Source organism: Delphinus delphis, chromosome 6, assembly GCF_949987515.2.
Source record: "Delphinus delphis chromosome 6, mDelDel1.2, whole genome shotgun sequence".
Classification (NCBI taxonomy): Eukaryota; Metazoa; Chordata; class Mammalia; order Artiodactyla; family Delphinidae; genus Delphinus; species Delphinus delphis.
The window spans coordinates 44,795,334-44,822,137 of NC_082688.1; the positions used below are offsets into that span (position 1 = coordinate 44,795,334).

General features: G+C 35.8%; 1 protein-coding gene across 2 annotated transcripts in view; it reads left to right on the forward strand.

Moving 5' to 3' along the window:
• Positions 1-25,674, forward strand: part of CARNMT1 (carnosine N-methyltransferase 1) — a 39,703-nt gene extending 14,029 nt beyond the window's left edge. For both annotated transcript variants that reach the window (XM_060014617.2, XM_060014620.1), the window contains exons 4-8: positions 7,399-7,539; positions 8,491-8,669; positions 10,706-10,819; positions 21,336-21,439; positions 22,142-25,674. In XM_060014617.2, the coding sequence (XP_059870600.2) occupies positions 7,399-7,539; positions 8,491-8,669; positions 10,706-10,819; positions 21,336-21,439; positions 22,142-22,243 (640 nt within the window). In that variant the 3' untranslated portion in view covers positions 22,244-25,674. The remainder of the gene's footprint in view (positions 1-7,398; positions 7,540-8,490; positions 8,670-10,705; positions 10,820-21,335; positions 21,440-22,141) is intronic.
• Positions 25,675-26,804: the final 1,130 nt, after the last annotated feature.

Below are 26,804 nucleotides of genomic sequence, written 5' to 3' on the forward strand. Positions count from 1 at the left end.
TCCTAAGTTTTAAATTCTTTTAGATGCTATTGTAAATGGAATTGTTTTCTTAATTTCCTTTTCTGATTGTTCATTGCTGATGTATAGAAACAACTAACTTTTTTATGTGTTCATCTTGTACTCTGCAACTGCTTAATTTGTTTATTAGCTCTAGTAGCTTTCTTCTGGATTCTTTGTGTTTTTCTACATATAGGAGCATCTCATCTGTGAATATAGTTTTTACCTCTTCCTTTCCCCATTTAAATAGCTCTGGAAGTACATAACAATACATAGCAGTGGTGAAAGGGGGCATTTAGCTCTGGGTTTTTCATAAATACCCTTTTTTATATTGAGGAATTTTCCCTGTATTCCTGTTGTCCTGAGAGTTTTTGTCATGAAAGAATGTTTTGTCATATACCTTTTCTGTGTCAGATGAAATGATCATTTTTTTTCCTTTGTTCTATTAATTTTCTTCTATTCTTAAAGCCTACCTTTGTTTACTTTAATAAATGTTACAAGTTTTTTTGTTAATTTTTATCGATAGTCTTACCTTAAATATTCTACAACTATTAGAATTATAATCTAGTCTCATTATTTCCTTATTTTTCATACTTTTTATAAATATATGTTTTCAGTTTAAGGAACTTTTATAAATATTGCTGCTTCCAAAAATATATTCTTAAAGTTCCTACTTGGTGCACTCTCTCAGTGTATATACTGTTTATAAAATAATGGATAATATAGTTTGATAGCTTTTGTAAACATAAAATCCAGGTATTTCTCAAAATTCAAAATATCTTTGTTTCTGAAAAGCAGGTTGTGAGATAAGACTTTTTACTGTTGGAGTATACAAAAGTTTGGGTATTTTTGGAAGGCCAAATGCTTAAGTCAGCATAATTTCTAGCACTTTAAACATGATTTCGTTCATACTCAGTGATCATTGAATCATGTGTATTACCATGGTATCCAGTCAGCGTAACAATGTTAGCTGTACTAAAAAGACATGTCATTGTTAAAGGTACTTACTGAACTAGCACAAGTATTATTTTACTATTATTTATCTGTTATTGTTATTATTATTTTAAAATTTATTTATGTATTTTTGGCTGCATTGGATCTTAGTTGCAGCACGTGGGATCTTTCATTGTGGCACGCAGGCTCAGTAATTGTGGCGTGTGGGCTCTCTAGTTGTGGCGCACGGGCACAGTAGTTGCGGTGCGTGGGCTTAGTTACCTCGCGGCATGTGGGATCTTAGTTCCCCAACCAGGGATCAAACCCACGTCCCTTGCATTGGAAGGACCACCAGGGAAGTCCCTGTTACTGTTGTTGTTATTATTATTACTGTTGGCAGATACAATGTAGACTGGTGAGAAAAGGATGAATTCACTCAGTGTTTCTAACATTAACTCTTAATATTTCTTTAAAATAAGTAAATAATTGAAAAAATTTTCGAAGAGGTAAAACGTTTTGCAGGGTTCAAAATTTTAAAGGTTTCAAAGGATATAAAGTTTCCTACCCAGCTACCCATTTCCGTTCCCTGAAAGTAATCAATGTTATAAAAGTGGACATTGATATATGAACTTTAAATGAAGTGCACCAAAATATCAAACTTTATTTTTGGCATTCTGGTACCCAATGGAAAATTTACATGTTTCTTCCTACGTCATTTGTTTTGCTTGTTAAACTTAGATTGGTTTCCTTATAATAGATAAGATGAGCTATTTAAAAAAAAACTTAAAAAATAAACCTAACAAAATACAGCAAAGTCTTTGCTGTATTAGTTATTAGCTCAAGAATTTAGTGCCATAAAGTTTATAGTTGCTAAGGAGAGATTCTTAGGTACGAGTCCTATTTGAAATGGGAAATCACAACCATGTAGAATCATATTCTCTTAATGAATCCTGAAAATTTCTGGACTGTACTTTCTAGAGCTTAATTTTGTTAACCCATTCTATTTTAGAAGAATTTGAAGTGATATTTTGTTTGTTGGTGGTAAATCTATTATGCCTTTGCATTTCAGTATATGTCTAACACTTCAAGAAGACTATGATATACTATTGACTACATTGAATATATTTTTTCTTTTATATAGTTGAGCATTAGGAAGAAATATGCTGAGCTTTAAAGAAGCATTTTTCACTTAGATTGAAATAAAGAATGTAAGTTATAATTTATAAAAGGATTTAAAAAATCATATTGTTTAATCTATCAGAGATAGTAACTGTTAAGATTTACACATTTTAAAAGGATTATTTTTAGCTGTAAGAAACCATTTTAAAAGAGCAAATGGAGATTGCCAAATAATGCCGAAGTAGTTTAGAGACTGAAAATAGTCTCTTTTTTCTCTCCAGAAAGTCCTCTTAGAACAAAGACAGATATATATTTCAGATTTCTTTCAAATCAAGATCTCAAGCACCTACATTCCAGGATTTCAAGTGCTTACAAATCTAGAGTAATAACTCAGTGGAAAAACAATTCAAGACTATAACCTAGTAGAAAAATAATGTAAATAGTAAACAGAAAAAGAAATACAGGGTGCTTAATCTCATACAAAAATGCAAATGTAAAAACCACACTAAGGGGCTTCCCTGGTGGCGCAGTGGTTGAGAGTCCGCCTGCCAATGCAGGGGATGCGGGTTCGTGCCCCGGTCTGGGAAGATCCCACATGCCGCGGAATAGCTGGGCCCGTGAGCCATGGCCGCTGAGCCTGTGCGTCTGGAGCCTGTGCTCCACAATGGGAGAGGCCACAACAGTGAGAGGCCCGCGTACCGCAAAAAAAAACAAAACAAAAAAACAAAAAAAACACACTAAGATGCCATTTTCATCCATTATATTGTAAAGATTTAAAAGTTATATAACTTACTGAAGGTGTGAGGAAACATGTTGCTGATGGAAGAATAAATTAGTAAAATTTTATGGAGGGCAACTTGGTAATTTTAACAAAATTCAAATGCATATCTTTTGATCCTTGCAGTTCAGTTTTGGGAAAGCTATCCACAGAGGTACATGAGGGAAACTATTTATGCCAAGGATATTAGTTTTAAGGTTATAATAACGAGATTGGAAACAATCTAGTCCTTAATTATCAAATTTTGATACATTATTATACAGTATTACAATGGACTACTTATTCAGTCATAAAACAGATTAAGAAAGCTCTGTGCACGGATTGGGAAAGAAGTTCAAGATACATTAGATCAGGATTGGTAAACTTTTTCTTAAAGGGCCAGCTAGAAAATATTTTAGATTTTGAAGGCAATGTGGTCTCTGGGGACTGACTATTTTGCTCTCTTGTCATGGGAATGCAACCATAGACAATACATAAATGACTGGACATGGCTGTGTTCTAAAACCTTATTTGCAACTACAGGTGATTGGCTAGTGGGTCATAGTTGCTGACCCCTGTATTAAATGAAAGAAGCGAAGTGATGAACTAGGTATATAAACTATAATAGAGATATGAATGAAGTACTGAAAGCATTGAGAAGTGACTTAAAGCTTTGCCTGGGATATTTGGAAAGAGAAGACTTTATAGATTCGGTGATAATTTAAGCTCAGTTTCTATAGGAGCTCTAAAGATTAAGGTAAGAAAGTGTTTTCTGAAATGGATGAGAAGTTGTCTTGCTGATATACGGAGTTCTTTATTGGGAGTAGATAAGGAAGTTGGGACCATATTTTTGAAGGGGCTAGACACTAATTCTGATTTCTAACCCACTTTCTAGTTTGAATAAAAAGTGTTTCAACATCCAACTCTATTAAACCTTGACATTTTGCCATAGTTGCTTCAGATCTCTTTTTTCTGTATTTTTTAAAAGAAACATTACAGATACACTTGAAACTGCCCTGCAAACAATACAGAGCACATTCTTCTCTCTTTCCAGAGATAACAACTAATATAAATTTGTTACTCTAATCTTACCTTCCTGCATTAGCTACGTGTCTATATACATGTACATAAACAACACATTGTGTTCTGTGTGTTTTAAAAGGCCATATAATGGTTTGTGGTGTCATTTCACAATTGTTTTTTTGCTCAGAATTGTGTTTTTATGATTTCTCTGTATGGACCAGCACTGTTCAACAGAAATACAATGCAAATTGCCTGTGTTACTTTAAATTTTCTCGTAGTCACATAAGAAGTGTAAATGGAAACAGGTGAAATTAATAATATACTTTAATAACCCAGTATATCTAAAATATATTAACATATAATCAGTATACAAGATTATTAATGAGATATTTTACATTCCTTTTTTATACTAAGTCTATGAAATCTGGTATTTATTTTATACTTGAAACACATCTCAATTAGAACTAACCACATTTTGAGTATTTAGTAGCCACAAATGAGTTGTGGCTTTTACCATGTGAATTGCTGTGATTCAAATAGAACCCAGCACTTTTGATGCTTGAAAGTTGTGCATACTCCTATCACCAGGGGTCAGCTAAGTGTCACTCTGCTGACACACCGAGAAAAAGAATTTTGTCTGTTGGAATTTGCTGATTTGCAGCTGCTATGCAAAAATCATTCTGTGTACAATAAAGGAAACTTCTTTCAAGAACAACATTTCCTGCTGGTAAAATAGTTGGATCACAAAGGTTGGTGCAAACATGATCCACGGCCTCTTCAGACACAGGGGCTCTCTGTCGTCTTCATTCTTGCTTGTCTGGGAAACCATTGAAACTTTTCCCACTATTATCAGAGGTGTTAAATTTGTAGTGAATATACTGCTTCTCCATAGTTGGGCCTTAATAACTACATAAACTTGTTTGCTTGCCAATTTTTTGCCGAGACTCTCAAACAGGCAACATTTGATTACTGAGGCACATATTAGTCATATGGCTCTATTCCCGGTTTTCTAAGTTTAAGTCAGTTCACCATTAAGGTCTATACTTAGACTTATATGTCTCTTATTCTCCACAGAGTAGAAATGCCCTTGACTTTATAAGAACTCATACTAGAAAATGCCTTTTAGAGTGCCTTAGTTTTATACACATTGTGTTTAGAGAGACTTTCTTTTATGCTGTTAATATCCCTTATATGAAGACCCAATTGGGGGAAAAAAATCTAGCTAAGAACAAAGATTTGGGGAAGAATTCTCCCATTCAGTGCTTGATTCTTGATCATTTTTTCAGTTCTTAGAGAATTTGTTTTAATGTGTCTCCTTTAATATTCCCACTAAAATCCTTCTTTTTTCTTTCTGTAATACAAATAATTGATCTATAGTAATCTCTACTAACTCTTGATAGATCTATAGTAATCTCTACTAACTCTTGATAGATCTATAGTAATCTCTACTAACTCTTGATAGATCTATAGTAATCTCTACTAACTCTTGATAGATCTATAGTAATCTCTACTAACTCTTAAGGTAAGGCTTGATGTATTCTGTATTCCATGGCTTTATGACAGCCTTTTAATAGCATTTTTATATAGAAACTTTCTGCCACAAGGTAGGGATAAAGAGTTCTATAGGCCTGATCAGTTTGGAAGTATTTGGTAATAGCTATCATAAAGTTAACTTTCTTTAAGTGAACAAAATAAATATTAGTACAGTTATTAACACAACTTTCCCTTAAGTTTGACATGATTTCTAATTTCTGCATGGTAATCTTTTACTCGGATTATGAGCCGTTCAGAAATTGATTATTAGTGATTGTTTTTATAAAAATTTAAATACTCTATGAATTTACTTCCAGATCCTTTTACTTTCTGTTGCATTACCTTGATTTTTTAAAAAAAATCTAAGCTGAAAACAGCCACTTGTAAAAAAACATGATTTTGATTGGGCAAATGGGAACTGGGAAAAGAAAAGAGGTAGTAGTTCTGGAGAGTAAGTGTTTTGGTGGGTCTGGTGGGGAGTAGAAAATGACAGTGGCCGGTCCTTTATACAAGGGCTAGCATAGAGTCCTACAGCTAGGAGTTTTTCAGATTCTAGTATTAAAAATATATATGTTCATGTTAGATAACTGATATAGGTAGGCTTGAACAGAATGAGAGCACGTACCCATTCTCTTTATTAAAAATTAGTGTTCGCACATACAAACATATTGCATATAGTCTGGAATGAAAAGGAAACATTCTATTTTATTTTAGTGAAAACTATTATAAGGCACCTTGGCATTAGTTTGTCCATGTCAAGTATTAAAGAATATCTTACTAATCATATTAAGCCTATTTGTCAGAAATCATTTTTAACAAATTTCAGTTTATGCCTTATTGTATATATAAAATTCAGCAGTAAAACAGACTAAATAGACTTTGTTGCGATTTTTATACAAATACATGTTCCATATATAGATATTTAAGATTGAAGGATGCTGGGCAAATTCCCTTGTTACTGTATTTGTAGGCTGAATTTTCAGAAGCCCCATAGTTCTATTTGTTTCTTTTCATTTCAAAGTGGGAAATGCTAAAGGTTATCATATGGGCTACTAGTAAAAAGTCCTGTTGCCATTTGGAGCACATCAAACTTAAAGCCCATACAGTTTAAAGATAAAAAAGAATTGTTCATGGGAGTAGACTTGGAAATTGGATTTGACTTATGAGCTAAATTTGGGGAATACAGACAATAATGAAATTCCTTTTTAATTGACACAATGACAGCTGATTATACACATTTTTCTCTGGTTTTTCACAAGAACACATTTTAGTTCCCTTAGGCTTATGTTGATTTGCCAGAAGTACTGAGAAAAGTCTTTGCTTTGCTAAGGCTTTTCAGTGGTCTGAAAATAGAATGACAGATGTTACAGTAAAGGAAATTTGTGATGGTAAAGTGATGCTAATAAGTGGAGAACAGTTTGATTGTGAACCTCTGGTTTGGTGTGATATGTTTGCCATCATATATGCTCAATTAGAAGGCAGTTCCCCATTTTCCCCATGAGAATATCCCAGCTCCAGCTTCTTTTGCCATTTGAAATATATAAGATTTTAAGGAGAGACCTGACACATTAAGATCTGCTTGTACTTAATTTGGTCACATAAACCATTGTATTACATATAGAATTCAGAAATAAAGTTATGTCTTGTTTGACTGTCTCATATGCTAAAATAATTTTGTTCAGTCTCTTTGTATGTTTAGGGATCCTTTTTGGAATAATTTGTCTTCCCAGATAGGTGATAGCTACTAGGAATATGAGTGTCTTCATAAGTCTTGGATATAAGGCGACTCCTTTTTCTTCTTAAAAATAATACTTTGGGGATAAAACCCTAACACAACAACTGAACATTTGATAATTCTTTATATCCTTATTTCTCACTGATATTTAGAAGTATTTCTCAAATTTAAGAAGTCAGAGTCTTGAGTGAGCTTATTCTTACTAAATATCTTAAGTTTTTAGTTGTTAATATGGATTTTGTCTATTTTTTTTTCCCCTTTTCTTTGAGGGGTTGGACATAATTGCCTTATTTCATTTCAGGGATCCTTCTAAAGTAAATATTCTGGTACCTGGTGCTGGACTAGGAAGACTGGCCTGGGAAATAGCTATGCTAGGTTATGCTTGTCAAGGAAATGAATGGAGTTTTTTTATGCTCTTTTCTTCCAACTTTGTACTCAACAGGTATTTAATTTACTTTTTGCTGGAAATAGTAATTTCTCAGAATCAGATTGACTTACCTATTTTTGCAGAATTCTGAATTTGAAGATAAGTACGTAGTGTTTAAATATGGTATATATCATAAATGTTTCTGATTAAAATTAAATTGCTTATACAATTACTACTTTAATTAGTTGCCTAGTTAACAGAATGTTGAACGGGATGGGTAAGTGATATTTTAAAAAGTGATTGGGTACTCCATGAAACTGAAATGATTTCTCTGCAGAATTTTGGGCTAAGTATTGTCCTGGAAGGAGTATTTTCTTATTGTTCCTTAAACTTATTCACCCCTTTGTTTCTTTAGTGGAGTAAGATTATAATGTAGCAATCATAATTTTTTTCTTAGTCAAATTCTTATAAATGGCTCACATATCTGAGTTGGAAAGATCTCGCAGAACTTCTGTGGCCTCATTTAGAAAGTAGTGGAAAAGAGTTTTTAAAGCGAGAAGAGGTGTGTTAGAGAAAAAAATAAATAGCTGCCTTGTTTAAATAATGTGTTGTCTTGATAGCAGTGTGAGTTAGGGGAGAGTGAGAAGGTAGAAAGGAGAGTGTTGTACAAAATAATTAAAATAATTAGGTAACAAACAAAACCCATACCTTTTTTGAAAAAAATACTTAGACTTTTTTACTTGAGCTTGAGTTTCAGTGATATAGTTTTAAAAATTTGAGTGAAAATAGCACATTTATATATCTGAATTTACCTTAATTTTGTTTCTGTGTTTTAATCCGTGATTGGTTACTCATCTACATGCCTATGTGGAGTTTCAGATAATTGGGTAGAGTGTAGTGGTAACACTTTTAAGTATTAATTATATAAGTAAATCTTCAATCAAACAGATTATATTTTAGTGTTTAAAGTAGATTTCCCTGGTAAAATATTTAGTTAACACTGAATTTTATGCTCATATTTTGCAGATGTTCTGAAATTAATAAATATAAGCTTTATCCCTGGATTCATCAGTTTAGCAATAACCGGAGGTCAGCTGATCAGATTCGACCCATCTTTTTCCCTGATGTTGACCCCCACAGTCTTCCTCCCGGTTCTAACTTTTCTATGACAGCAGGAGATTTTCAGGAGATATACTCAGAATGCAGTAAGTCCAAAGATCACATGCTTTATTCTAAATTTAATGAGCTAATTTTATACTAGGCCAGCGTTGTGGTCATTCATTTTGACGATAGAATATAAGGTATACTTCAACGACAATTTAGAATATTTTCAAAGTTATGTATAAGGCAGTGATGGGAAATATAAAGAAATATGAGATCCCACAATTAAGAAATTTAGAATCTGTTGGGTCTATTAACATAAGACAACATGTAAACAAAGGTTGAGTAATGAATACAATAAAGATGGAAGTAGGTTAGTGTGAGAAGTGAGCTCTTTGTGGAGAGGCTGTGACTTGAAGGATAGGGAGGAATGGCATTCAGAGGTACAAAGATATGAATGAGTTAGGTAATCGGGGATGGTAGAATAGCCTTACTGGAAGGAAAAAGGACATTTGGGGATTTAATGGGCGATACGGCTAGAGAAGTAGGTTGGTTCCAGATTGTGGATGACCTTTATAATCAGGCTATGAAGTTTGGACTTCAGCCTGGCAAAATGTTGAAGAAATTTGAGCTAGGCATTAGAGAAAGGGAGATGATAATGGGGAAAGAGGAGAGAGGGATTGGCAATAAAAGGAAGAAAAAAAATAGCAGGCTGAGGGGTCAGCAAGTTCATTCATTTAACAGGTATTTGTTGAGTACCTGCTAAGTAGCAGGCATTGCAAAGAGAGCAGTGAGCAAAACAAAGCCCCTGTGCACAGGGAACCCATATTCTAGTTCGGAGAGAGAGGCGATAACAAATTAATATTGTGAGGAAGAAAAAATAAGGCAGGGTAAAGGGAATAATGAGTGACTGGGGAGAGACTGCTGGTTTATACAGAATTCCCAGGGAAGATCTTTCTAAAAGGGGAACTTAAGAAGAAAGATTGAGCAGAGAACCTCAAAGGAATGAAGAAGCAAGCCATTCAGATATGTGGGGGAAAGTGTTGCAGGGGGAATGGCAAAGGAAAGAAGATTAGGGAGTGGGAAGTATGCTTGTTCTGCTCAAGAAGAGTAAGAGGGTCAGTTTGGCTGGGGTTTGATAAGCAGTGGGCAAATGATGGGAGATGAGGTTGGAGTGGGTTTGGTGAGGCTGACTCGTAGGCCACAGCGAAGACTTTGAATTGTGTTCTGAGAGAAATGGGAGGCCTTGGAGAGATTAGAGCGGGAGAGGAACAAGATAGTAAAGTTTTTGTTTGTTTTTCCCTGAACGCTGACCTTGTGAAAACCTGCACTCTGAAGGTAGAAGGAGGGAGATAGAAGGTGTTAGGTGCTGGGGGTAAGTTAGGGAGCAGGGTCTCAAAATAGGAGTGAAATAATGGAAAACATTGCTTTGTCAAGTAAAAGTGACTTTCTTCTGGAGCAGGTTTGAAAGAGGAGATGGTGAAGGTAATCCGCAGTTGGATCAAGTGCCTTATTTGTACAGACAGCCACCTTCAATGCAGTCTCTTCTGTCTCTGTGCCAGGCCACAGCCTCCAGAAGGCAAACAGAGTTCTCTGCTGGGTTCCCACCCACTGCTGCTGACTGCCCCCATCCCCCTTTTCAACTGGCAGTTCTCCCAAGTACTGGTGGACGCTTATGTATTCTGATGCCATTCATTTCTCAATTGGCAGCAAATGCATGCAGTCTTTTTGAAACCTTCCGGAATTGGTAGCTAACACTGGTTTAAATCACAACTTAAAATTCAGATATTATTTCATCTTAACTGATGTAAAATGAAGGCTAGAAGTTGAAAAGATTATAAACAAAACTCTTATAAATATTATTTGGTAAGGATATAGTGATATAGGTTATCAAAAATGATTTCCAAATTGATTACCTTATCAAATTAGTAATAAAAGCTCTTATGAATTACAAAGTATCTCATAAATGTTTATTTGGTAGCCTTGATTATAGCAGTTGATTGGAAGAGTTTAGCTTCTATACCCCTGCAGTTAAATGAAATATTCATAGTCTGTAAAGAGGTAACTGGTACCTTTATAGAATTCATTAAAAGAAAGGCAAAATAATATAACATGTAGTAATTTGATTTTCCTTGAATAGGTACTTGGGACTGTATTGCTACCTGTTTCTTCATAGACACAGCTCACAATGTAATTGATTATATTGACACAATATGGAAAATACTCAAACCAGGTGGAATTTGGATAAATCTAGGTAAGTTCCTCAGTATTTATTAGAATTTACACATTAATCTGAGTACTTAGAGCTGTTCTGCATTTGGTAACTTCACAGTACTAAATGTTCACAGAAGTTGTAATTATGTCATACATGTTTTAAAACCTCTGCAGTTTCCTTTAGACTGCATTCTAGTTAGTGGTACAGTTCCTCCAATCATAGTTAGTTCCTCCAAAAGCAGTAGAACCCCCAAAATTTGTATATTCATACTAGGTCAGTCTCACAGCAGTCATAATTTCAAAGAGGTACTAACTATTAACTTGATTATAATCGTTCCCTTATCTTCCCCACCCTCCATTCCATGGAGACAACGCTTCCTTTAAGAAGGAAGTGTTCTTTTTTTATTTCTGTAATGAAACATTTGAGGGAAAGCACTTAATCTCTCCCCTGGAAACCTCCTCCCCAGTACATATACATACTAGGAAAAGAGTAGGTATGATAATTTTTGTGACTACCTTGAGTTTAAGAAAGGGTAGAAATATAATTTAATTTATGCAAAAGCCTTTTTACTGCATCCTATTGCCATGTGCTAGAAATCAAATAATGAGTATGACGTGGTCCTTCCCATCTAGAGTCTAAGGGAAATTGCCAATTTTATACTCTTCCTTTAAAATAAAGGGAGAATAATGATAATCAAGGTAAATATACTTGTCTTTTTTAGTAGGATATATAATCCATACTAAGGAAGACTTTATATTACATAAAAGTCAGATAAACATTGAGTCCTTGGTGTCTTCAGTATTGGTGTAGTTTTGTTGGTGGGTTCTGTTACGTGCTCTCTTTAATGATTTGACTTTACCAGAGATTTAGCCAGTAGGACTAAGCCTACAGGTAGTAGTAGGTCTTTTCCAGACTTCTCTTTAGAAGTCCATAGGAAAGATGAGAGCAGCTGTAAACTGTAGCCATGATATGAAGCAAATATCTCTAACCTTGGGTCTTCCTTAAAAGAAAAGTATTCTTTTTCCTGAGGAATGATTGACAGATAACATTACCTACTGGGTATTTGCTCCCTGTGGGTTAGGCATTATGTTAGCCACTTAAAAATACCTTGTTTAGTCTCAAAACAACCCTATGTTGAAATAGGATTATTGCTATTTTATAATTGAAGAAACTGAATCTTGGGTTAAGTAACTAGCAGAAAGGTTGTGGAGCTTATATATGGCAGAGACAGGCTGACAGCCCCCATCCAACCCCTTGAATGCCTAATCAGCTCCTCTGCAGGCTTGTGCTGGGTCAGTCTATAATTTAGCATTATTCTGACTATGCAGTCATTTGAGGGTTGGGGGTTTGTCCTGTACACTGTAGGATGGTTGACAGCATCCCTGGCTTGTACCTATTAGATTCCAGTAGTACTTCCCCAGTTGTGACAGCCAAAAATGCAAAACTGCCCTTGATCAAAAACCATTGCTCTAACCTTGTGCTAATGCCCCAGTCCAGGCCCTCATCATTGCTTGCCTGGATTAATGCAGTAGTTTTCTTAAGAGTATCCCTGCTTTCAAGTTATCTTCAACCCTCTACACCTCTTTCAGTTTTTCCATTTACCACCAGAGTGATCTTCCCAATGTGCAAATCTATCCCTGACAGACTCCCTGCATAAAAGTCTAACTTTGTTGGTAACCTAAACTCTTCTGGATGTGTAGTGCCCTTTGTGATCTTTCTTCTATCTTGTGTCTCAGCTTCATTTTTTCCTTTTCTTTTTTACTGCCGCTGCCCTGACCTCAGGTGCTAGTCCTCTGGCCTAGGAAGCCCTTTCTTTTTCTTCTCTGTTTTCATTTGGCTCTTCCCTATGTGCTCTTTAACACTCAGCTCAGGAGATCCTTTCAGATTGGGTTAAATATCCTGTATTTCTCTTTTATATTCTCACAGAATCTGTCCCTAGCATTTAACACATTGTGGTATAGTCAGTCATCTTTTTGTTTCCCCTACTAGTCTTTAAGCTTGATGAGGGCAGGAATCTTAATGCCTCTTCCTCACTTGGAGTGAATATTTAGCAACTGTTAGGTGTATGAATGGATGTATTGTTTCAGAATTTGAAATCAGGATCAAAGTAATGTTAAGATGCCACAGAAGTTTGCTGCCAAGGGACTTAATAAAATGGCATTTATATTGGTAAATTCATAACATTCCTATGGTTTTGGCTTCAGCCATGTGGACTTGGAAAATTAGTTTTATCTGTAAACTGAGAGTGTGTCCCCAGCCCTTCGGGGACAGTTTCACCCTAATCATGCTTACATAGACCAGAATGTCAACATACTCATATGTAATGAGAGAGGTAACTGCTAGCCATTCTGGAATACTAAAAAGTTACATTGGAAGTTAAATTGTAATGAAAAATTAGTGACATTATATGAGATTAGAGTTGGGAATATTATTAATTTATAAAATGCTTTAAGAGGTATTTAAGGTATTCACTTTAATGTTTCCTAGGTTCTGGAAAACTAGTGAGCTTTTCAAGGGAACTCTTCTGCATATGTCCTTTGGGAAAGGCTCTGGTCTGGCAAAATGCAGAAGAATGCCTGTGCATCCTGTGCAACTGTTTTTCATGGTGATCAGTACCCCTTAAATGCATTTATACAGAATTTATTTTTAAAAGTGGGGGTGTAGGTGTGCGTGTCTCTGTCCATGCACTGATACATTTATAGTTGGATAGTGGAGGGCAGGGAATTAGCAAATTGAATCTAACTTCATCTGGAAGGAGAAACAGGTTAAAGTACCAAAGGAGGTCTTTGTAAAGCGTAATGAGAAATGGAGCCTATCAGATTTGAAAGCACTGTAAACCTACAGAATTTTTAAAAACATGAACGATTTCCTATAGAAGGTGGATGATTGAACACATACATTATCTCCTCACTGAGATCTTGTTACAGTTTATAAAAAGGTATAAAACACACGAACAAATAATGGCAGGGATGTCATCAGGGGACGAAAGAATGTAACAGTATTTCAGAAGATGGGGTAGGTGGATAAGTTGTGCAAAGAGACCAACGTGAATAGAGCTGGTTGACGTGGAATAACCCTGGAAAATGAGGCACCAAATGAAAACAACATAAGTTGAAAAATCTATATTTAGGAAACAGTTGACCTCTTATGTAACCAAGATGCCTACCTTATGCCCCCTTCCAGTCCATGCTCAGGCAGGAGACCAGAAGTTTAATTCCCTGGAAAAAGTAAATGGAAAAGGAGCAGAATTTATGAAAGCATGGCCTAGTAGAGAGTGAGTATGAAATGTAGGACAGAAAAGAAGAGGATTAATTAAAAGTCTGCATTGGAAAATGATCAGGCAGTGACCACCAGTTCACCCTACTCCTACCCCCAACACCTCCCTACCCTGACTATAAAACTTTTTGCTGGAGTTTGAGTGCCAGCTGTCTGTTTTGCACAGATGCAAGCCATCTTTCTTTAAGTCAGCATGTCAGTATAGCTACATGAGCTTTTTTTTTTTTTTTAATTAATTTACTTTTGGCTGCATTGGGTCTTTGTTGCTGCGCGCAGGCTTTCTCTAGTTGTGGCGAGCGGGGGCTACTCTTCGTTGCAGTGCGCGGGCTTCTCATTGCGGTGGCTTCTCTTGTTGTGGAGCACAGGATAGAGGTGCGCGGGCTTCAGTAGTTTTGGCATGTAGGCTCAGTAGTTGTGGCTCGCAGGCTCTAGAGTGCGGGCTCAGTAGTTGCAGTGCACAGGCTTAGTTGCTGTGCGGCATGTGGCATCTTCCTGGACCAGGGCTCGAACCCGTGTCCCCTGCATTGGCAGGTGGATTCTTAACGACTGCGCCACCAGGGAAGTCCTACACTAGCTTTTAATAATCGTATGGTGGACCTTTTTCTCTTAAATCCTTTCTGTATCTTTATGTTTTAGATGTGTCTCTTATATACAGCATACAGTTAAATTTTCTTTCACTATCCAATCTAATAATCTCTGTTTCTTAACTGGAACTTTTAGAACCTTAAGGATATAAATGGTTTAAATCAACTTATCCCAGATTTGGTAAATGGGATCTCCTTCAAGCTGGCTCCTGTGTCCTTTTGACATATCCCTGTCATTTTCTGAGCACCTCCGTTCTGGCATAACCAGGTATACCAGGCTCATCTTATACTTTTTCTGCCTGAGATCCCTGAAGTCAGTCATTTTTTCCAAGGATTCCTAGTTCCTTTTAGTGGGGAATGGTATGTAGAAATGAAAATCTGGATTTTACCACTGTGATGGTATTGCTTCTAGACCTTTTTAGAAGTATATGTTTCTACCCTTCTATGTCTATAGACACAGTTCATGTTTATAGATCATGAGTTTATGCTGGTACTTTTAGTTCCCAAGCAACACAAGGTTGGCATATAGCTTTCAGTACATGGAAGATATCATTCCAGTGGCTTCTAGCTTCTGTTGAGACTTTAGCTATTTTAACTGTGCTTCTTTAAGTAATCAGTTTTGTTTTTAAGATTTTTCACTTTGTAGTTTTTTCAGGTTCAATATTACATCTAGTTGTGATTTTTTCTTTTTAAAAACTATACAGTTGGGCTTCCCTGGTGGCACAGTGGTTGAGAGTCCGCCTGCCGATGCAGGGGACACGGGTTCGTGCCCTGGTCCGGGAAGATCCCACGTGCCACGGAGTGGCCGAGCCCGTGGGCCATGGCCGTTGAGCCTGCATGTCCGGAGCCTGTGCTCCGCAACGGGAGAGGCCACAACAGTGAGAGGCCCACGTACTGCAAAAAAAAAAACAAAAACAAAAACTATACAGTTTATTGGGCTACCTGAGTCTGTAAATTTTTTCATCAGTTCTGAAAAATCTTAGCTTAAAAAAGGGTCTCCACTTGCCAATATGAGACAAGCATAGCATCAAAATAAGTAATAACACGTATTATTTCTATTATTTCATAAATCTCCTCTCCCTCATTCTTTTTCTCTCCTGGAAATGTAATCAAATGTATTTTAGACCTTCTCACTCTAGCTTTCACTTCTCTTTACTTGCTATTTTTTTGTCTCTCTGTTTTGCATTCTGGATAATTTATTCTGACCTGTCCTCCCATTCACAAATTCTCTCTTTCACTGTGTCTAATATCTATTTTATTTCTATTAGGTGGGTTTTTTGTTTTGTTTTGTTTGTGTGTTTTGGTCTATGTCATTTAAGAATCTTCTATTCTCTGAATATATTTTCAAGATAGTCTTTTATTTCTTTGAAAATACTGAGTGTATTTTGTCCAATAATTGTAATATCTCAAGTCTTTGCAGGTGAGTCTCTGCTTTCTCCTGTTCCTGCTGGTTCTTGCTTATGGTTCTTTGTTTCCCTGGGCTGTGGACCTTAACCATTTATTTATTGCTCATTGCCCTTGAGAAGTTACTTTTGGAGATTTCTGGAGACCTACATTAAAGGGTTTTTTCTCCAAAGGAATGTGCATTTGCTTCTGGGAGAAGATTGGAACATTATCAGAAAAACAACAGAATATTAAATTCTAAACTAAATTAAAATTAAATATTAAACTAAAACCTGGACTTGAGGTTCATTGGACCACTCATGTTATGTAAAATTAAGCTGAAAATCTACCCTAGGGCTAAAGCATGATTTACAATATCTCTCCAAAATTATTTTTTTTCTCTTTTTTCCCCCTTGTTTAGTAAGCACTAGGTCAGCTTTCCTTGCAACCCCCTTCCCCCCCACCCCCAGGTTAAAGGATAGAATTCAGTTTACTTATTTCTTACCTTAAAGATAGCCCATAAGACAAAGTGAGAGAGTGGCATGGACATATATACACTACCAAATGTAAAATAGATAGCTAGTGGGAAGCAGCCACATAGCACAGGGAGATCAGCTCGGTGCTTTGTGACCACCTAGAGGGGTGGGATAGGGAGGGTGGGAGGGAGACGCAAGAGGGAGGGGATATGGGGTTATATATGTATAGCTGATTCACTTTGTTATACAGCAGAAACTAACACAGCATTGCAAAGCAATTATACTCCAATAAAGATGTTTTTAAAAAAATTAAAAAAAAAAGAAGAAGAAGAAGATAGCCTGTAAGATTCCAAATATAATGTTGGGTGATCTGTCAGACCTACCTTTGGTAGGCTCAGAGTTTTGTCTTTTTATCACCCTGGCCAAAAGAGTTTGTTAAATTGCAGGCCCATTTCATATGGATAGTCAAATACCCTCAGGGTAAAAAAAATGGCATCTAGCTTTACCTCTGGTTAATCCTCTGGGCTCCTGGTAGTTTCTTAGTAACTTGCCATGTGTTCTTTATTTTTACGATTTAAAAAAATAAATTATATACGCCAATTTTAGTTGTTTTCAGTAGAAACATTGGTCTGAATAACCTAACCTGCCTTTACAGGAAGCAGAAGTTCCTTTATATGTTTTTGTATTTTTGCAATGAGCTCTATTTTTTTAATTAGAAAAAAATTGGAAAGGGAAAAAAAAGTAAAAGTCTTTAAGAGAAACCTTCTCAGAAGTGAAGTAGACAGACAACATAAATGTATAAGTTATAAAAGAGTAAATATAAATGACCTATATACAGGGGGAAAAATGTTCACCTTCATTGCTAATCAAATAAATATACATGAGATGCCATTTTTCACGTATCATACTGGGTAGATTTTTAAATTTTTTGCTTGATGTTTAGATAAGGTACAGTGAGATAGGGTGTGCTTATGTACTGCTAGTGGGAGTATAGTAATAAAACTTTATTCAAGAAGAAAACATTTTGATAATGTATGATAAAATCTTAACAATTCATACATTGGTCAGGGTTTGGCAAACTATCGCCCACAGGCCAAATTTAGCCAGCCGCCTATTTATGGCCCACCAGCTAAGAGTATTTTTTACATTTTTTAAAGCGTTGGGGTAGGGGGACACACAAATAAGAATGTGTGGTTGAGATTGTATGTGGCCCACAAAGCCTCAGATATTTGCCTTGCCATCTAACCTATTACATAATTGCATTCAGTATTACGTACATGTGTTAGGTTAATTATACTTGTAGAAGTCTGTCAGAGCGAAATAATTAGATATGGGTGAAGACTAAAGCCCAATTAATGGACATACTCACTGAGTGAAAACTTAGACTGAACCTACATTTCTAACAGTAATGGAATGGATAGTCATAGGATAGCCACATAGTAAAACCATTCTCCAGAAATAATCAATAAAATAGTGAAATGTTCCGAATGAAGTGTAAGATGCAAAACTATATACGTAATATCTCATGCTGATGCATCAGGGAGATACATTAAGTTTTCAAGTGGTTATCTCTGAGTGTTAGGATTACTCATTGGTTTGATTTTATTTTTATGAAATTTCATGTTATTTTAGCTTTCTCTTACTGAGCTTGCTTTATACTTATGGTCAAGGAAAAAATATTTCTTTGCTTCTTCTGTTATTTCCATTAAAAAATGTGAAGAGACACACGAGTTGAGAAAATAAAGAACTCCTTGAGGAGTGTGGCAGTGTTTTTTTCATCTTTATATATCCAGTGCCAGGTATTTGCTAGGTGCTTGGTAAACATTCATTTAAAGAATGAGCGACCAGGTAATAAATGTGAAAAACTGCTCAGCCTCAAGGAAATGCAGATGAAATCATGTCTGGCCTGTTGTTTTCCTCTTGCCAATTTAGCAAATACTTACTGTGTTTTTTCTTTTTAAGTTAGATTTGGGAGGGGTATAGTTGACATAATAAATTCACCCTTTTTTTTTTTAAGTGTACAGTTTGATGCATTTTGAAAGCTGGATAATCATGTAACTGTTACCTCTGTCAAGATAGGGAACATTTCTATCATCCCCAAAAGGTCTCTTGTGCCCCTTTGTAGTCAGTTTTCTCATCCTTAATACCTGGCAGTTCTCTGTTTTATGTTACTATAGTTCTCCCTTTTCCAGAATACCATATAAATAGAATCATACAGTAAGTTGCTTTTTGTGTCTGGCTTTCTTCGCTTAGCATAATGCTTTTGAAATTCATCCATTTTGTTGCATATACCAGTAGCGTTTTTCTTTTTTGTTGCTGAGTAATATTTCACTGTATGGATATACTACATTTTTTATTCTTTCACTGGTTGATGGACATATGGGTTGTTCCCAAATTATGATTATGAATAAAGTTGCTATAAACACTTGAGTACAAATCTTGTAGCCACAAGTTTTCATTTCTCTTGGATAAGTACCTACTGGTGGAATTACTGGGTCATATGTGGTGCATGTATGGAAAACTTTATAAGAAACTGCCAACCAGTTTTCCAGAGTGACTGTACCATTGTATTCCCACCCCTTCCTAAGTAAGGTGTTAAAACAAGTACTTACCATTGCAATTGTGAGTGAAAACTGTTATTTTCTCCTTTGGAAAGCATTTTGGCAGTTTGAATCAAGTCAGTAAAAATGTTTATTCTCTTTGTTTTATTTTATTTATTTATTTAATAAATTTAGTTTGGGCTGCATTGGGTCTTCGTTGCTACGCTTGGGCTTGCTCTAGTTGCAGTGAGCGGGGGCTACTCTTCATTGCAGTGCACAGGCTTCTCATTGCAGTGGCCTCTCGTTGCAGAGCACGGGCTCTAGGTGCGTGGGCTTCAGTAGTTGTGGCACGCAGGCTCAGTAGTTTTGGCTCACGAACTCTAGAGTGCAAGCTCAGTAGTTGTGGCGCATGGTCTTAGTTGCTCCGCGGCCTGTGCAATCTTCCGAGACTAGGGATCGAACCCTGTTCCCTGCATTGGCAGGTGGATTCTTAACCGCTGCGCCCCCAGGGAAGCCCTGTTTATTCTCTTTGACCTGGAAATTTCACTTCAAGGAATTTCTTTGTAAGGGAGAATCTGAAATATACACAGAGGTATTTGTTGAAGTACCATTTGTGATAGGAGACTGAAAAATACAGCGCAATTGTAATGGCTGTCTTTGGGTGGTAAAGTTACAGATGCTTAACTGTACATTCAGTGCTATGCTGGGCATTATGGTGGATTCAAAAGAAACCTAAGACATATAGCTTGTAATGGAATAAAACATACGTAGAAGTAAAATCTGGCCTAGGAATGTGTTTATGTAGATATAATAAAACAATATTGTTGGAGGTTTTTAAAATAATAGAGAAGGAACAGCATATGCTTTAGAGCTGGAAAGACTTTGCTGTGAGGCTCTGCGTTCTTTAATAAAAGGCTTCAAAAGCTTTGGGATGATCTTGGTTACAATAGGTGCTCAGTAAATGGTAGCATCTTTCATTTTTACTAGTACTAATCCAGCTAAAAGGAATTGAAGCTTGATAGAGTGAGTAGTTTGGTGGGGAGTCATTGTTATCTTTTGAAAAGAGCACTAATATATAAATTATAGTTATTTTTTTCTAGTGGTTTATGTACAATAAAAAAGAGAAGAAGAAAAACCTTTTAACCCTAAGTAAGTATGTTCCACAGAGTGGTGAGCAGTTTGGGAGCAGAAACTTTGTCTTGTTACTTTTATCTCTTGTGATTATTAGCACATGGTATGAGCAGTGGGGATGGGGTGTGGGTGGTGAGTTGGTCTCAGGGTTTATAATTAACCCAATGAAAGGTGCAGAGATGGTTGTCTAGATTAATCCTTTAGTATAACTTTGGAATGATAATGTTACCTGGATAAAGCCGATAGATTGGGCAAAATGTGAGACTAAAAGATTGGAAAATTTGGTTTGAGTCAGGTGATAGTTCCTTGGATATCTGGAGTGAGAGAATAGTAAAGGGGGAATGTCATTTTAAGAAGTTGTAATAGCTTTGATGAACTTAGTGCCTACAATATGCCAGGTGTGTTATCTCACGTTAAAGTCATGTTACAGATGGGACAGAGTTAGTGACTTGTTCATAGGCACACAATTAGTTGGTGTTAGAGCTGGGATATGAACTGTGCTCTTAAAAAGCCAGCACAAGGCAGTCAAGTGGTTAGGACTCAGTGCTTTCACTGCGGTAGCGCGGGTTCAATCCCTGGTCAGGGAACTAAGATCCTGCAAGCCACGAGGTGCTGCCAAAAAAGAAGGGGAAAAAAAAAAAAAAAAAAAGCCAGCTCTCGTATCACCTTTTCCTTCTAGGAAGCCCAGCCTATCACTCTCCAACCCCCCTTACCCCTGCATTTTTCCTTCCCAGTCTGGCTTGAGGACTCTTCTCTGTTTTCACGCGATACTCAGTTTGTAACTGCAGTTTTGCATTTACTTATGGAATTATAATTACAGTATACCCTTGCATTTTGGGGACTAGGCATTCTGTGATTCAGCTACTCCTTCAGGACCTTAAGAGTTACAGGTGTAAGGCCCATGATGTGGAGAATCACAGTGCAAGGCGGTTATACCAGAGGGTCTCGCTCCCCATGAATGTAGGCCCAGCACTCAAATGGCAGTTACTTGGCCAAAGTTTCAGTGGTCTGGATACTTGTCCTTGGCAAATGTAATGGTTCTTTACCTCTCCTTTTTACGTTTCATCCTCTACCCAACTTATTTCTCAACTTAGAGTTCAGTTTAAACGGCTACTAGTGCATGTTTATATTTAAGTAGTTCATTCATAGTATCTTTAAACCATAGGTCCTCTGCTATACCACTTTGAAAATTTGGCAAATGAACTTTCCATAGAATTGAGCTATGAGGATATAAAAAACGTTGTCCTGCAGTATGGATTCCAGGTAGAGGTAAGGATGGAATGAAGTATTGCCAAAATTTAACTTCCAAAGCACTTAAACAGGAATGGTGATGTTATGGTAGTTACTGGCTTTACCTCTTAACCTCTTTGTTTTCTCACCCATAAAGTGAAAATAATAATACTTAGCTTTTAGAACTATAAGGATTTGAGATAATATGTATGTAAATGGAAAACAGTAATCTCTGGTGTAATCACCTTTCAATAAGTGGTAGCTGACCATTATAATATTGGCCTTTGTAGACTGAAAAGTACCAGGTAGACAGGGTGGGAGGGCAGGTGTAAGAGGGATATTGTTAACTGTATGTACTTTTGTACTGTTCAGTCTTTCCTTATCATGTGATTATAAGGTTTCATGATACTTTGACTATTGTGTTTTAGTTGTATGTTTATTTAGAAGCATTTGATTCATTCAAAAAGTAAATAACAGGTTTGTTCTTAAAGATAAAGAAAAGCAATATATTATAGTAGTTTACAGTTCAAGCTCTGGAATTAGACTTCTTGAGTGTGAATTCCAGTTCCACCACTTATTAGTGGTGTGACCTTGAGCAAAACTGTTGTTGGTAAAGTGGGATTACTAATAGTGCCAATCTTAGGGGGTACTTGTGTGTAATAAATGAATATACAGAATATGTTTAAAATAGCACCATGGTTGTCATCATCATCATCATTATGATTATTGTTTGCATTTCAGGTGGAAAAAGAATCTGTCTTGTCAACATATACTGTGAATGATCTCTCCATGATGAAGTACTACTATGAATGTGTCTTGTTTGTGGTCCGTAAACCACAATAACGGTCTCAAGTGGTATCACAAGGAAAAAAGTTTAATAATAGCAGATGCTGAAATAAACAACTCAAAGTCAACTATTACAATGACAGGACACAATCTCAAGTGGTATCACAAGGAAAAAAGTTTAATAATAGCAGATGCTGAAATAAACAACTCAAAGTCAACTATCACAATGACAGGACACAACCTCAAGTCAGTGGTGCCTTCTTATTCCTAACAAAATTAAGAAATAGCGTCTATTTTCTTAATATGTCTATTGCTTTTTCAGAAACATACTATGCCATGCATATTTGTACTACCCAAGTAAAAATGGAGGAAATGTCTTCAAGTATACATTTTCCTTGAAGCCCAGAATTATCTTTCAGTAGAAAAAACTTTGTCTCCAGTGTCTTCATGAAGCTGTCCATTGCAAGTCTGCCATATGAATGACTAATAGTGTTGAAGTCCATAATAATCTCCTTTTTTGTTCTTTTGTATGCATTGCACATGTTATTTTTTAAAAAGTCTAAGGATCCTCTGTCACTTTCAACATCTGGAATTGGGAATTTTGTTTACTTTGGACCTAAGGAATCTATATGTAAAATGTGCATCTATTCTTTTATCATTCAGATTATTTGATTTTATTTTCTAGCTCAACTGACTTTATAGTTAGCATCAAACATTTCATTTTTATGAAGTGCTGAATTCATAGGATCACAGGCCAGTAAAATGCATTTTAAATAACTGAGAAATTAAGTCTTTTGGACACACTAAATTGAACGCTTTTTGAAAGCATACTCATCATGGATCACTCTGAAATGTATGAGATCTCAGCATTCTAAGTGAGGCACAAAAGCCTTTATTAAAGGTACTGCTCGGAAACTGGGGACATAAGAATAAAATCTGCCCATTTGAAATGTATGATTTCAAACTATAAATGAATACAGAGTTTGTCAGTGAGATGTTTACAATAATGTCTTTTCTTTAGGTTACATGAATTACAAAAGCAAGCACTTTTTTTTCCGTTAAAACAATTATATACTAGTAAAAACTGTCATGATAGTATTAATGTGGAGAAATTTTGATTATGAAATTTAGGGATAAATTACTGCCCATGGTCTGTGTCTTTAATATTGTAAGAAGCAGCCATTAATATAATTTCAGATTAATACCAATTTTGTTCCCTGATAGCTGTAGCTAAAACAGTATATATGCTGCTTTAAATTTCTACCTCTAGCGGATCTTTATTGGAGGGAGTTTTCCTTTGTATTTTTTTAATGTTTATTATCCTGTTTTCCAGTAGCTTGATAAGTAGAGATGACTAATTTAACCTTTTCTTGGAGAAAAGGAAGTAATATTGAATATTTTCACAGATGATTGTGATGATATTAAGTGACCTCTGTGGCAATTTGGATTAGATAGACTTAATCTCAATAATGTGCTGGTAGCATAAATGTCATGTTTTCATAGGAAAACTTACTTAGAAATCTTTAGACCTTTACTGTCAGTTAGGTGCGGGGGAGTCACTACGCGATTTGGCATCTTACCAGTAGGACCTTTTCTGCATACACTACAGGAGCTCCTGTGGCCTTTATGCCCATGATGCAGTGAAGGATTCCGTGAAGTTAATTTGATTTGTCAAGTTATGGACACGTGTATGTAACCTGTTGAGTATTTCTGAAAAACTGTTTCTCTTTTTTGTGTTCCTCAGTACTTGGCAGATATTCACTTAGTGGGAATTCTCCTTACCTACCACATGGATGAACTTGAAATTAATTGCAAGGGGAAAAAGCCCCCAAATTTATTATTTTCTTTTAAAGAAAGAAACTTAAAAGGAGCATAAGTATTTTAAAAAAGCCATTGAAAGGAAAGGAATCATGCTGTTTGTAATTTAGAAATGCTTTTTATTCACTGATTAATATTCACTTTTTTACAACTTGTATCAAAACAAACGATCTTGGTTTTCTCAGAGGGAAAAACAGGTTGACACCAATGGGTTGGCATTATTACTTAAAATTTTTGCTATCAGGTTTTATTCTTTAATAATGTTACTTATATTTCTAAATTATAGCTTATATTTTAGTTAATTCTGAAATCATTTCATTTGTTTCTAATTTCTCCCTCATATTATGAATACTGTTTTTTAAACGTACTTCACAAATTTGCATCACTCTTTTTCTTATAGCTTTTGTAGTTAATATATTCTAAACTTGAAAATTGTGGTATCAATCAATAATAGAGGTGTCACTGGAGGATTTAATTTTGTATTTCTTATGTGTATAAATAGCTACTAAAGTGTGTAAGCCTTAAAGTTTAAAACATTTTTCTTAAATAACTCTATACACAAATGTTTTCATTCATTTTCATCAAGTGGGAGGAGATAGGTCACTGTGCTTGCTTTTGTTGTTGTTTTTTATTAAATTTACATAATCTGAAGCAATGCAGGCTAGGGTATATTAATCAAGTGAGCAAGATGGGATATGTAAAATATAAAGAGAAGCTGTATAAATCACAGTATAAAATTACGAAGTTTGGGAACTGTAAAATGCACTGTATTTGTATGTAACTCTCATTCTAAAAGTTGCCACAAAGGCTTAATCGGAAGCTTCATGTCTGCATGAAATTTCCTATATTTTTAATGTGTATGATGGACTTAATTTTTCTTGAATATTAAAGTCTGCCAATTGCTATGAAACAATATTTGCTTGGTTGTTTCCATCTAAATTACTCATAACCATAGACATGGGAATTTTAATTGAACACATAATACTTTTGAACCCTTGGATTAGCCTATTTTTATATGCTTCTAATATGATCACTTGGTTTCTGAGTATGCTGGGCCTCATACTAATTAATCTTGGTCTTTGGTTTTGTTAAATAATCAACCAAGAATTGTAAAGGAACCAGTAGAAGAAAATTCCAGGACCAGCCATTAGTAGGATGAGCACTTAACTTGCACTTAGATACTTTTCCTGAATTATTATTTGTGATCTTGGGCAAGGTGCTCCGAGTTTGTTTCTTCATCTATAAGACAGGATTGATACCACCTATTTCAGTGGGTTTTTATGAGATCGTATGTGCTATCTGTGAAATATTATACAGGCGTACCTCATTTTATTGTGCTTTGCAAATAGTGCATTTTTTACAAATCGAAGGTTTGTGATAACCCTTGTGTTGAGCAAGTCTGTCGGCACCATTTTTCCAACAATATTCGCTCATTTCATGTCTTTGTGTCACATTTTGGTAATTCTTGCAATATTTCAAACTTTTCCATTATTGTATTTGTTGTGGTCATCTGTGAACAGTGATCTTTGATGTTACCATTGCAAAGAGATTATGACTTGCTGAAGGTTCAGATGATGATGGCATTTTTAAATTAAGGTATGTACATTTTTTAAAGACATAATGCTACTGCACACTTAATAAACGACAGTATAAACATAACTTTCAGATGTCCTGGGAAACCATGTTTGTGTGACTCACTTTATTGCGATATTAGCTTTATTGCAATGGTCTGGAACCAAGTCTGCAATGTCTCTGAGGTATGCCTGTATGTGAATATGTGAAAGCATATGGTGGACAAGTAAATGTGATTTCAATCTGTGTTGACTGTTCTTAGGGAAAAAAATCAAAGATGACAGGTGTAAGTATAGATTCCAAAAGCTTGGTGGGAAGTGTAAAGAAATATAATGGTAGGTAATGGGACAGAGGGCACAAGTAAAATTTAATGGAGGGTTACCCTCATTTTCACAAACATGCTAGTAGTACATGCCTCATATATATGTTTATTTCTCTTCAGTAGCTGTTTAGAAGTGGGATCATTGGGTGTGTATGTGCACTTTCAGTCAAGTTGCCTTTCAAGAAGACTACCAATTTACATTCCATCCAGCGTTTGAGAATAACTGCATCCATTCCTGGCCAGTACTAGATATTGCCAAGCTTTCCGTATTTTGTCAATATAAGTATCTAATTTTAATATTTATTCTTTTAACTACGAGAGAGGCTGAGCAATTTGCGTAAGTTTAAGGGACAAAGAGAGGTGTCTTTAATCTGCCAGTCTGTAGGCTCTCACCTGGCAGACCAGACCCAAAAGTTGGTAGAAACGTAGTGAGGTTCATTAAGCGGAGGATTGGCCAGAGTCGTGAGGACTGTTCTGAGTTCTGGCCTCTGAAGACTGACCACATCTGCTTTTGGTTTTACGTAGCTGGCACTGAAGCTGACCAGCAGCAGCCCATTGGACCCCATTTGTTGGATCTGTGGTTTGATATTTTGTTACTATTTCTGTAATGTTCTTTGCCGTTATCTCTTCAAATATTTCTTTTGCCCTGCTGTCTCTTGCTTCTTGCTTCTGGGGCTTCTATTACATGTACATCAGATTGTCTTGTCATTGTCCCACAACTCCTGGATGCTCTGTTTTTGGTGGTTTCTTAGTTTTTGTTTTGGTTTTTACACTTTTTTAAAAAAAAATTTTCCTTGTGTTTCAAACTGAATAGTTTCTTTTTACCTATCTTCAAGTTCCTTGAGTCTTTCCTCATCTTTGTCCATTCTACTAATGAAACTGTTGAAAGAAATTTTATCTCTGATA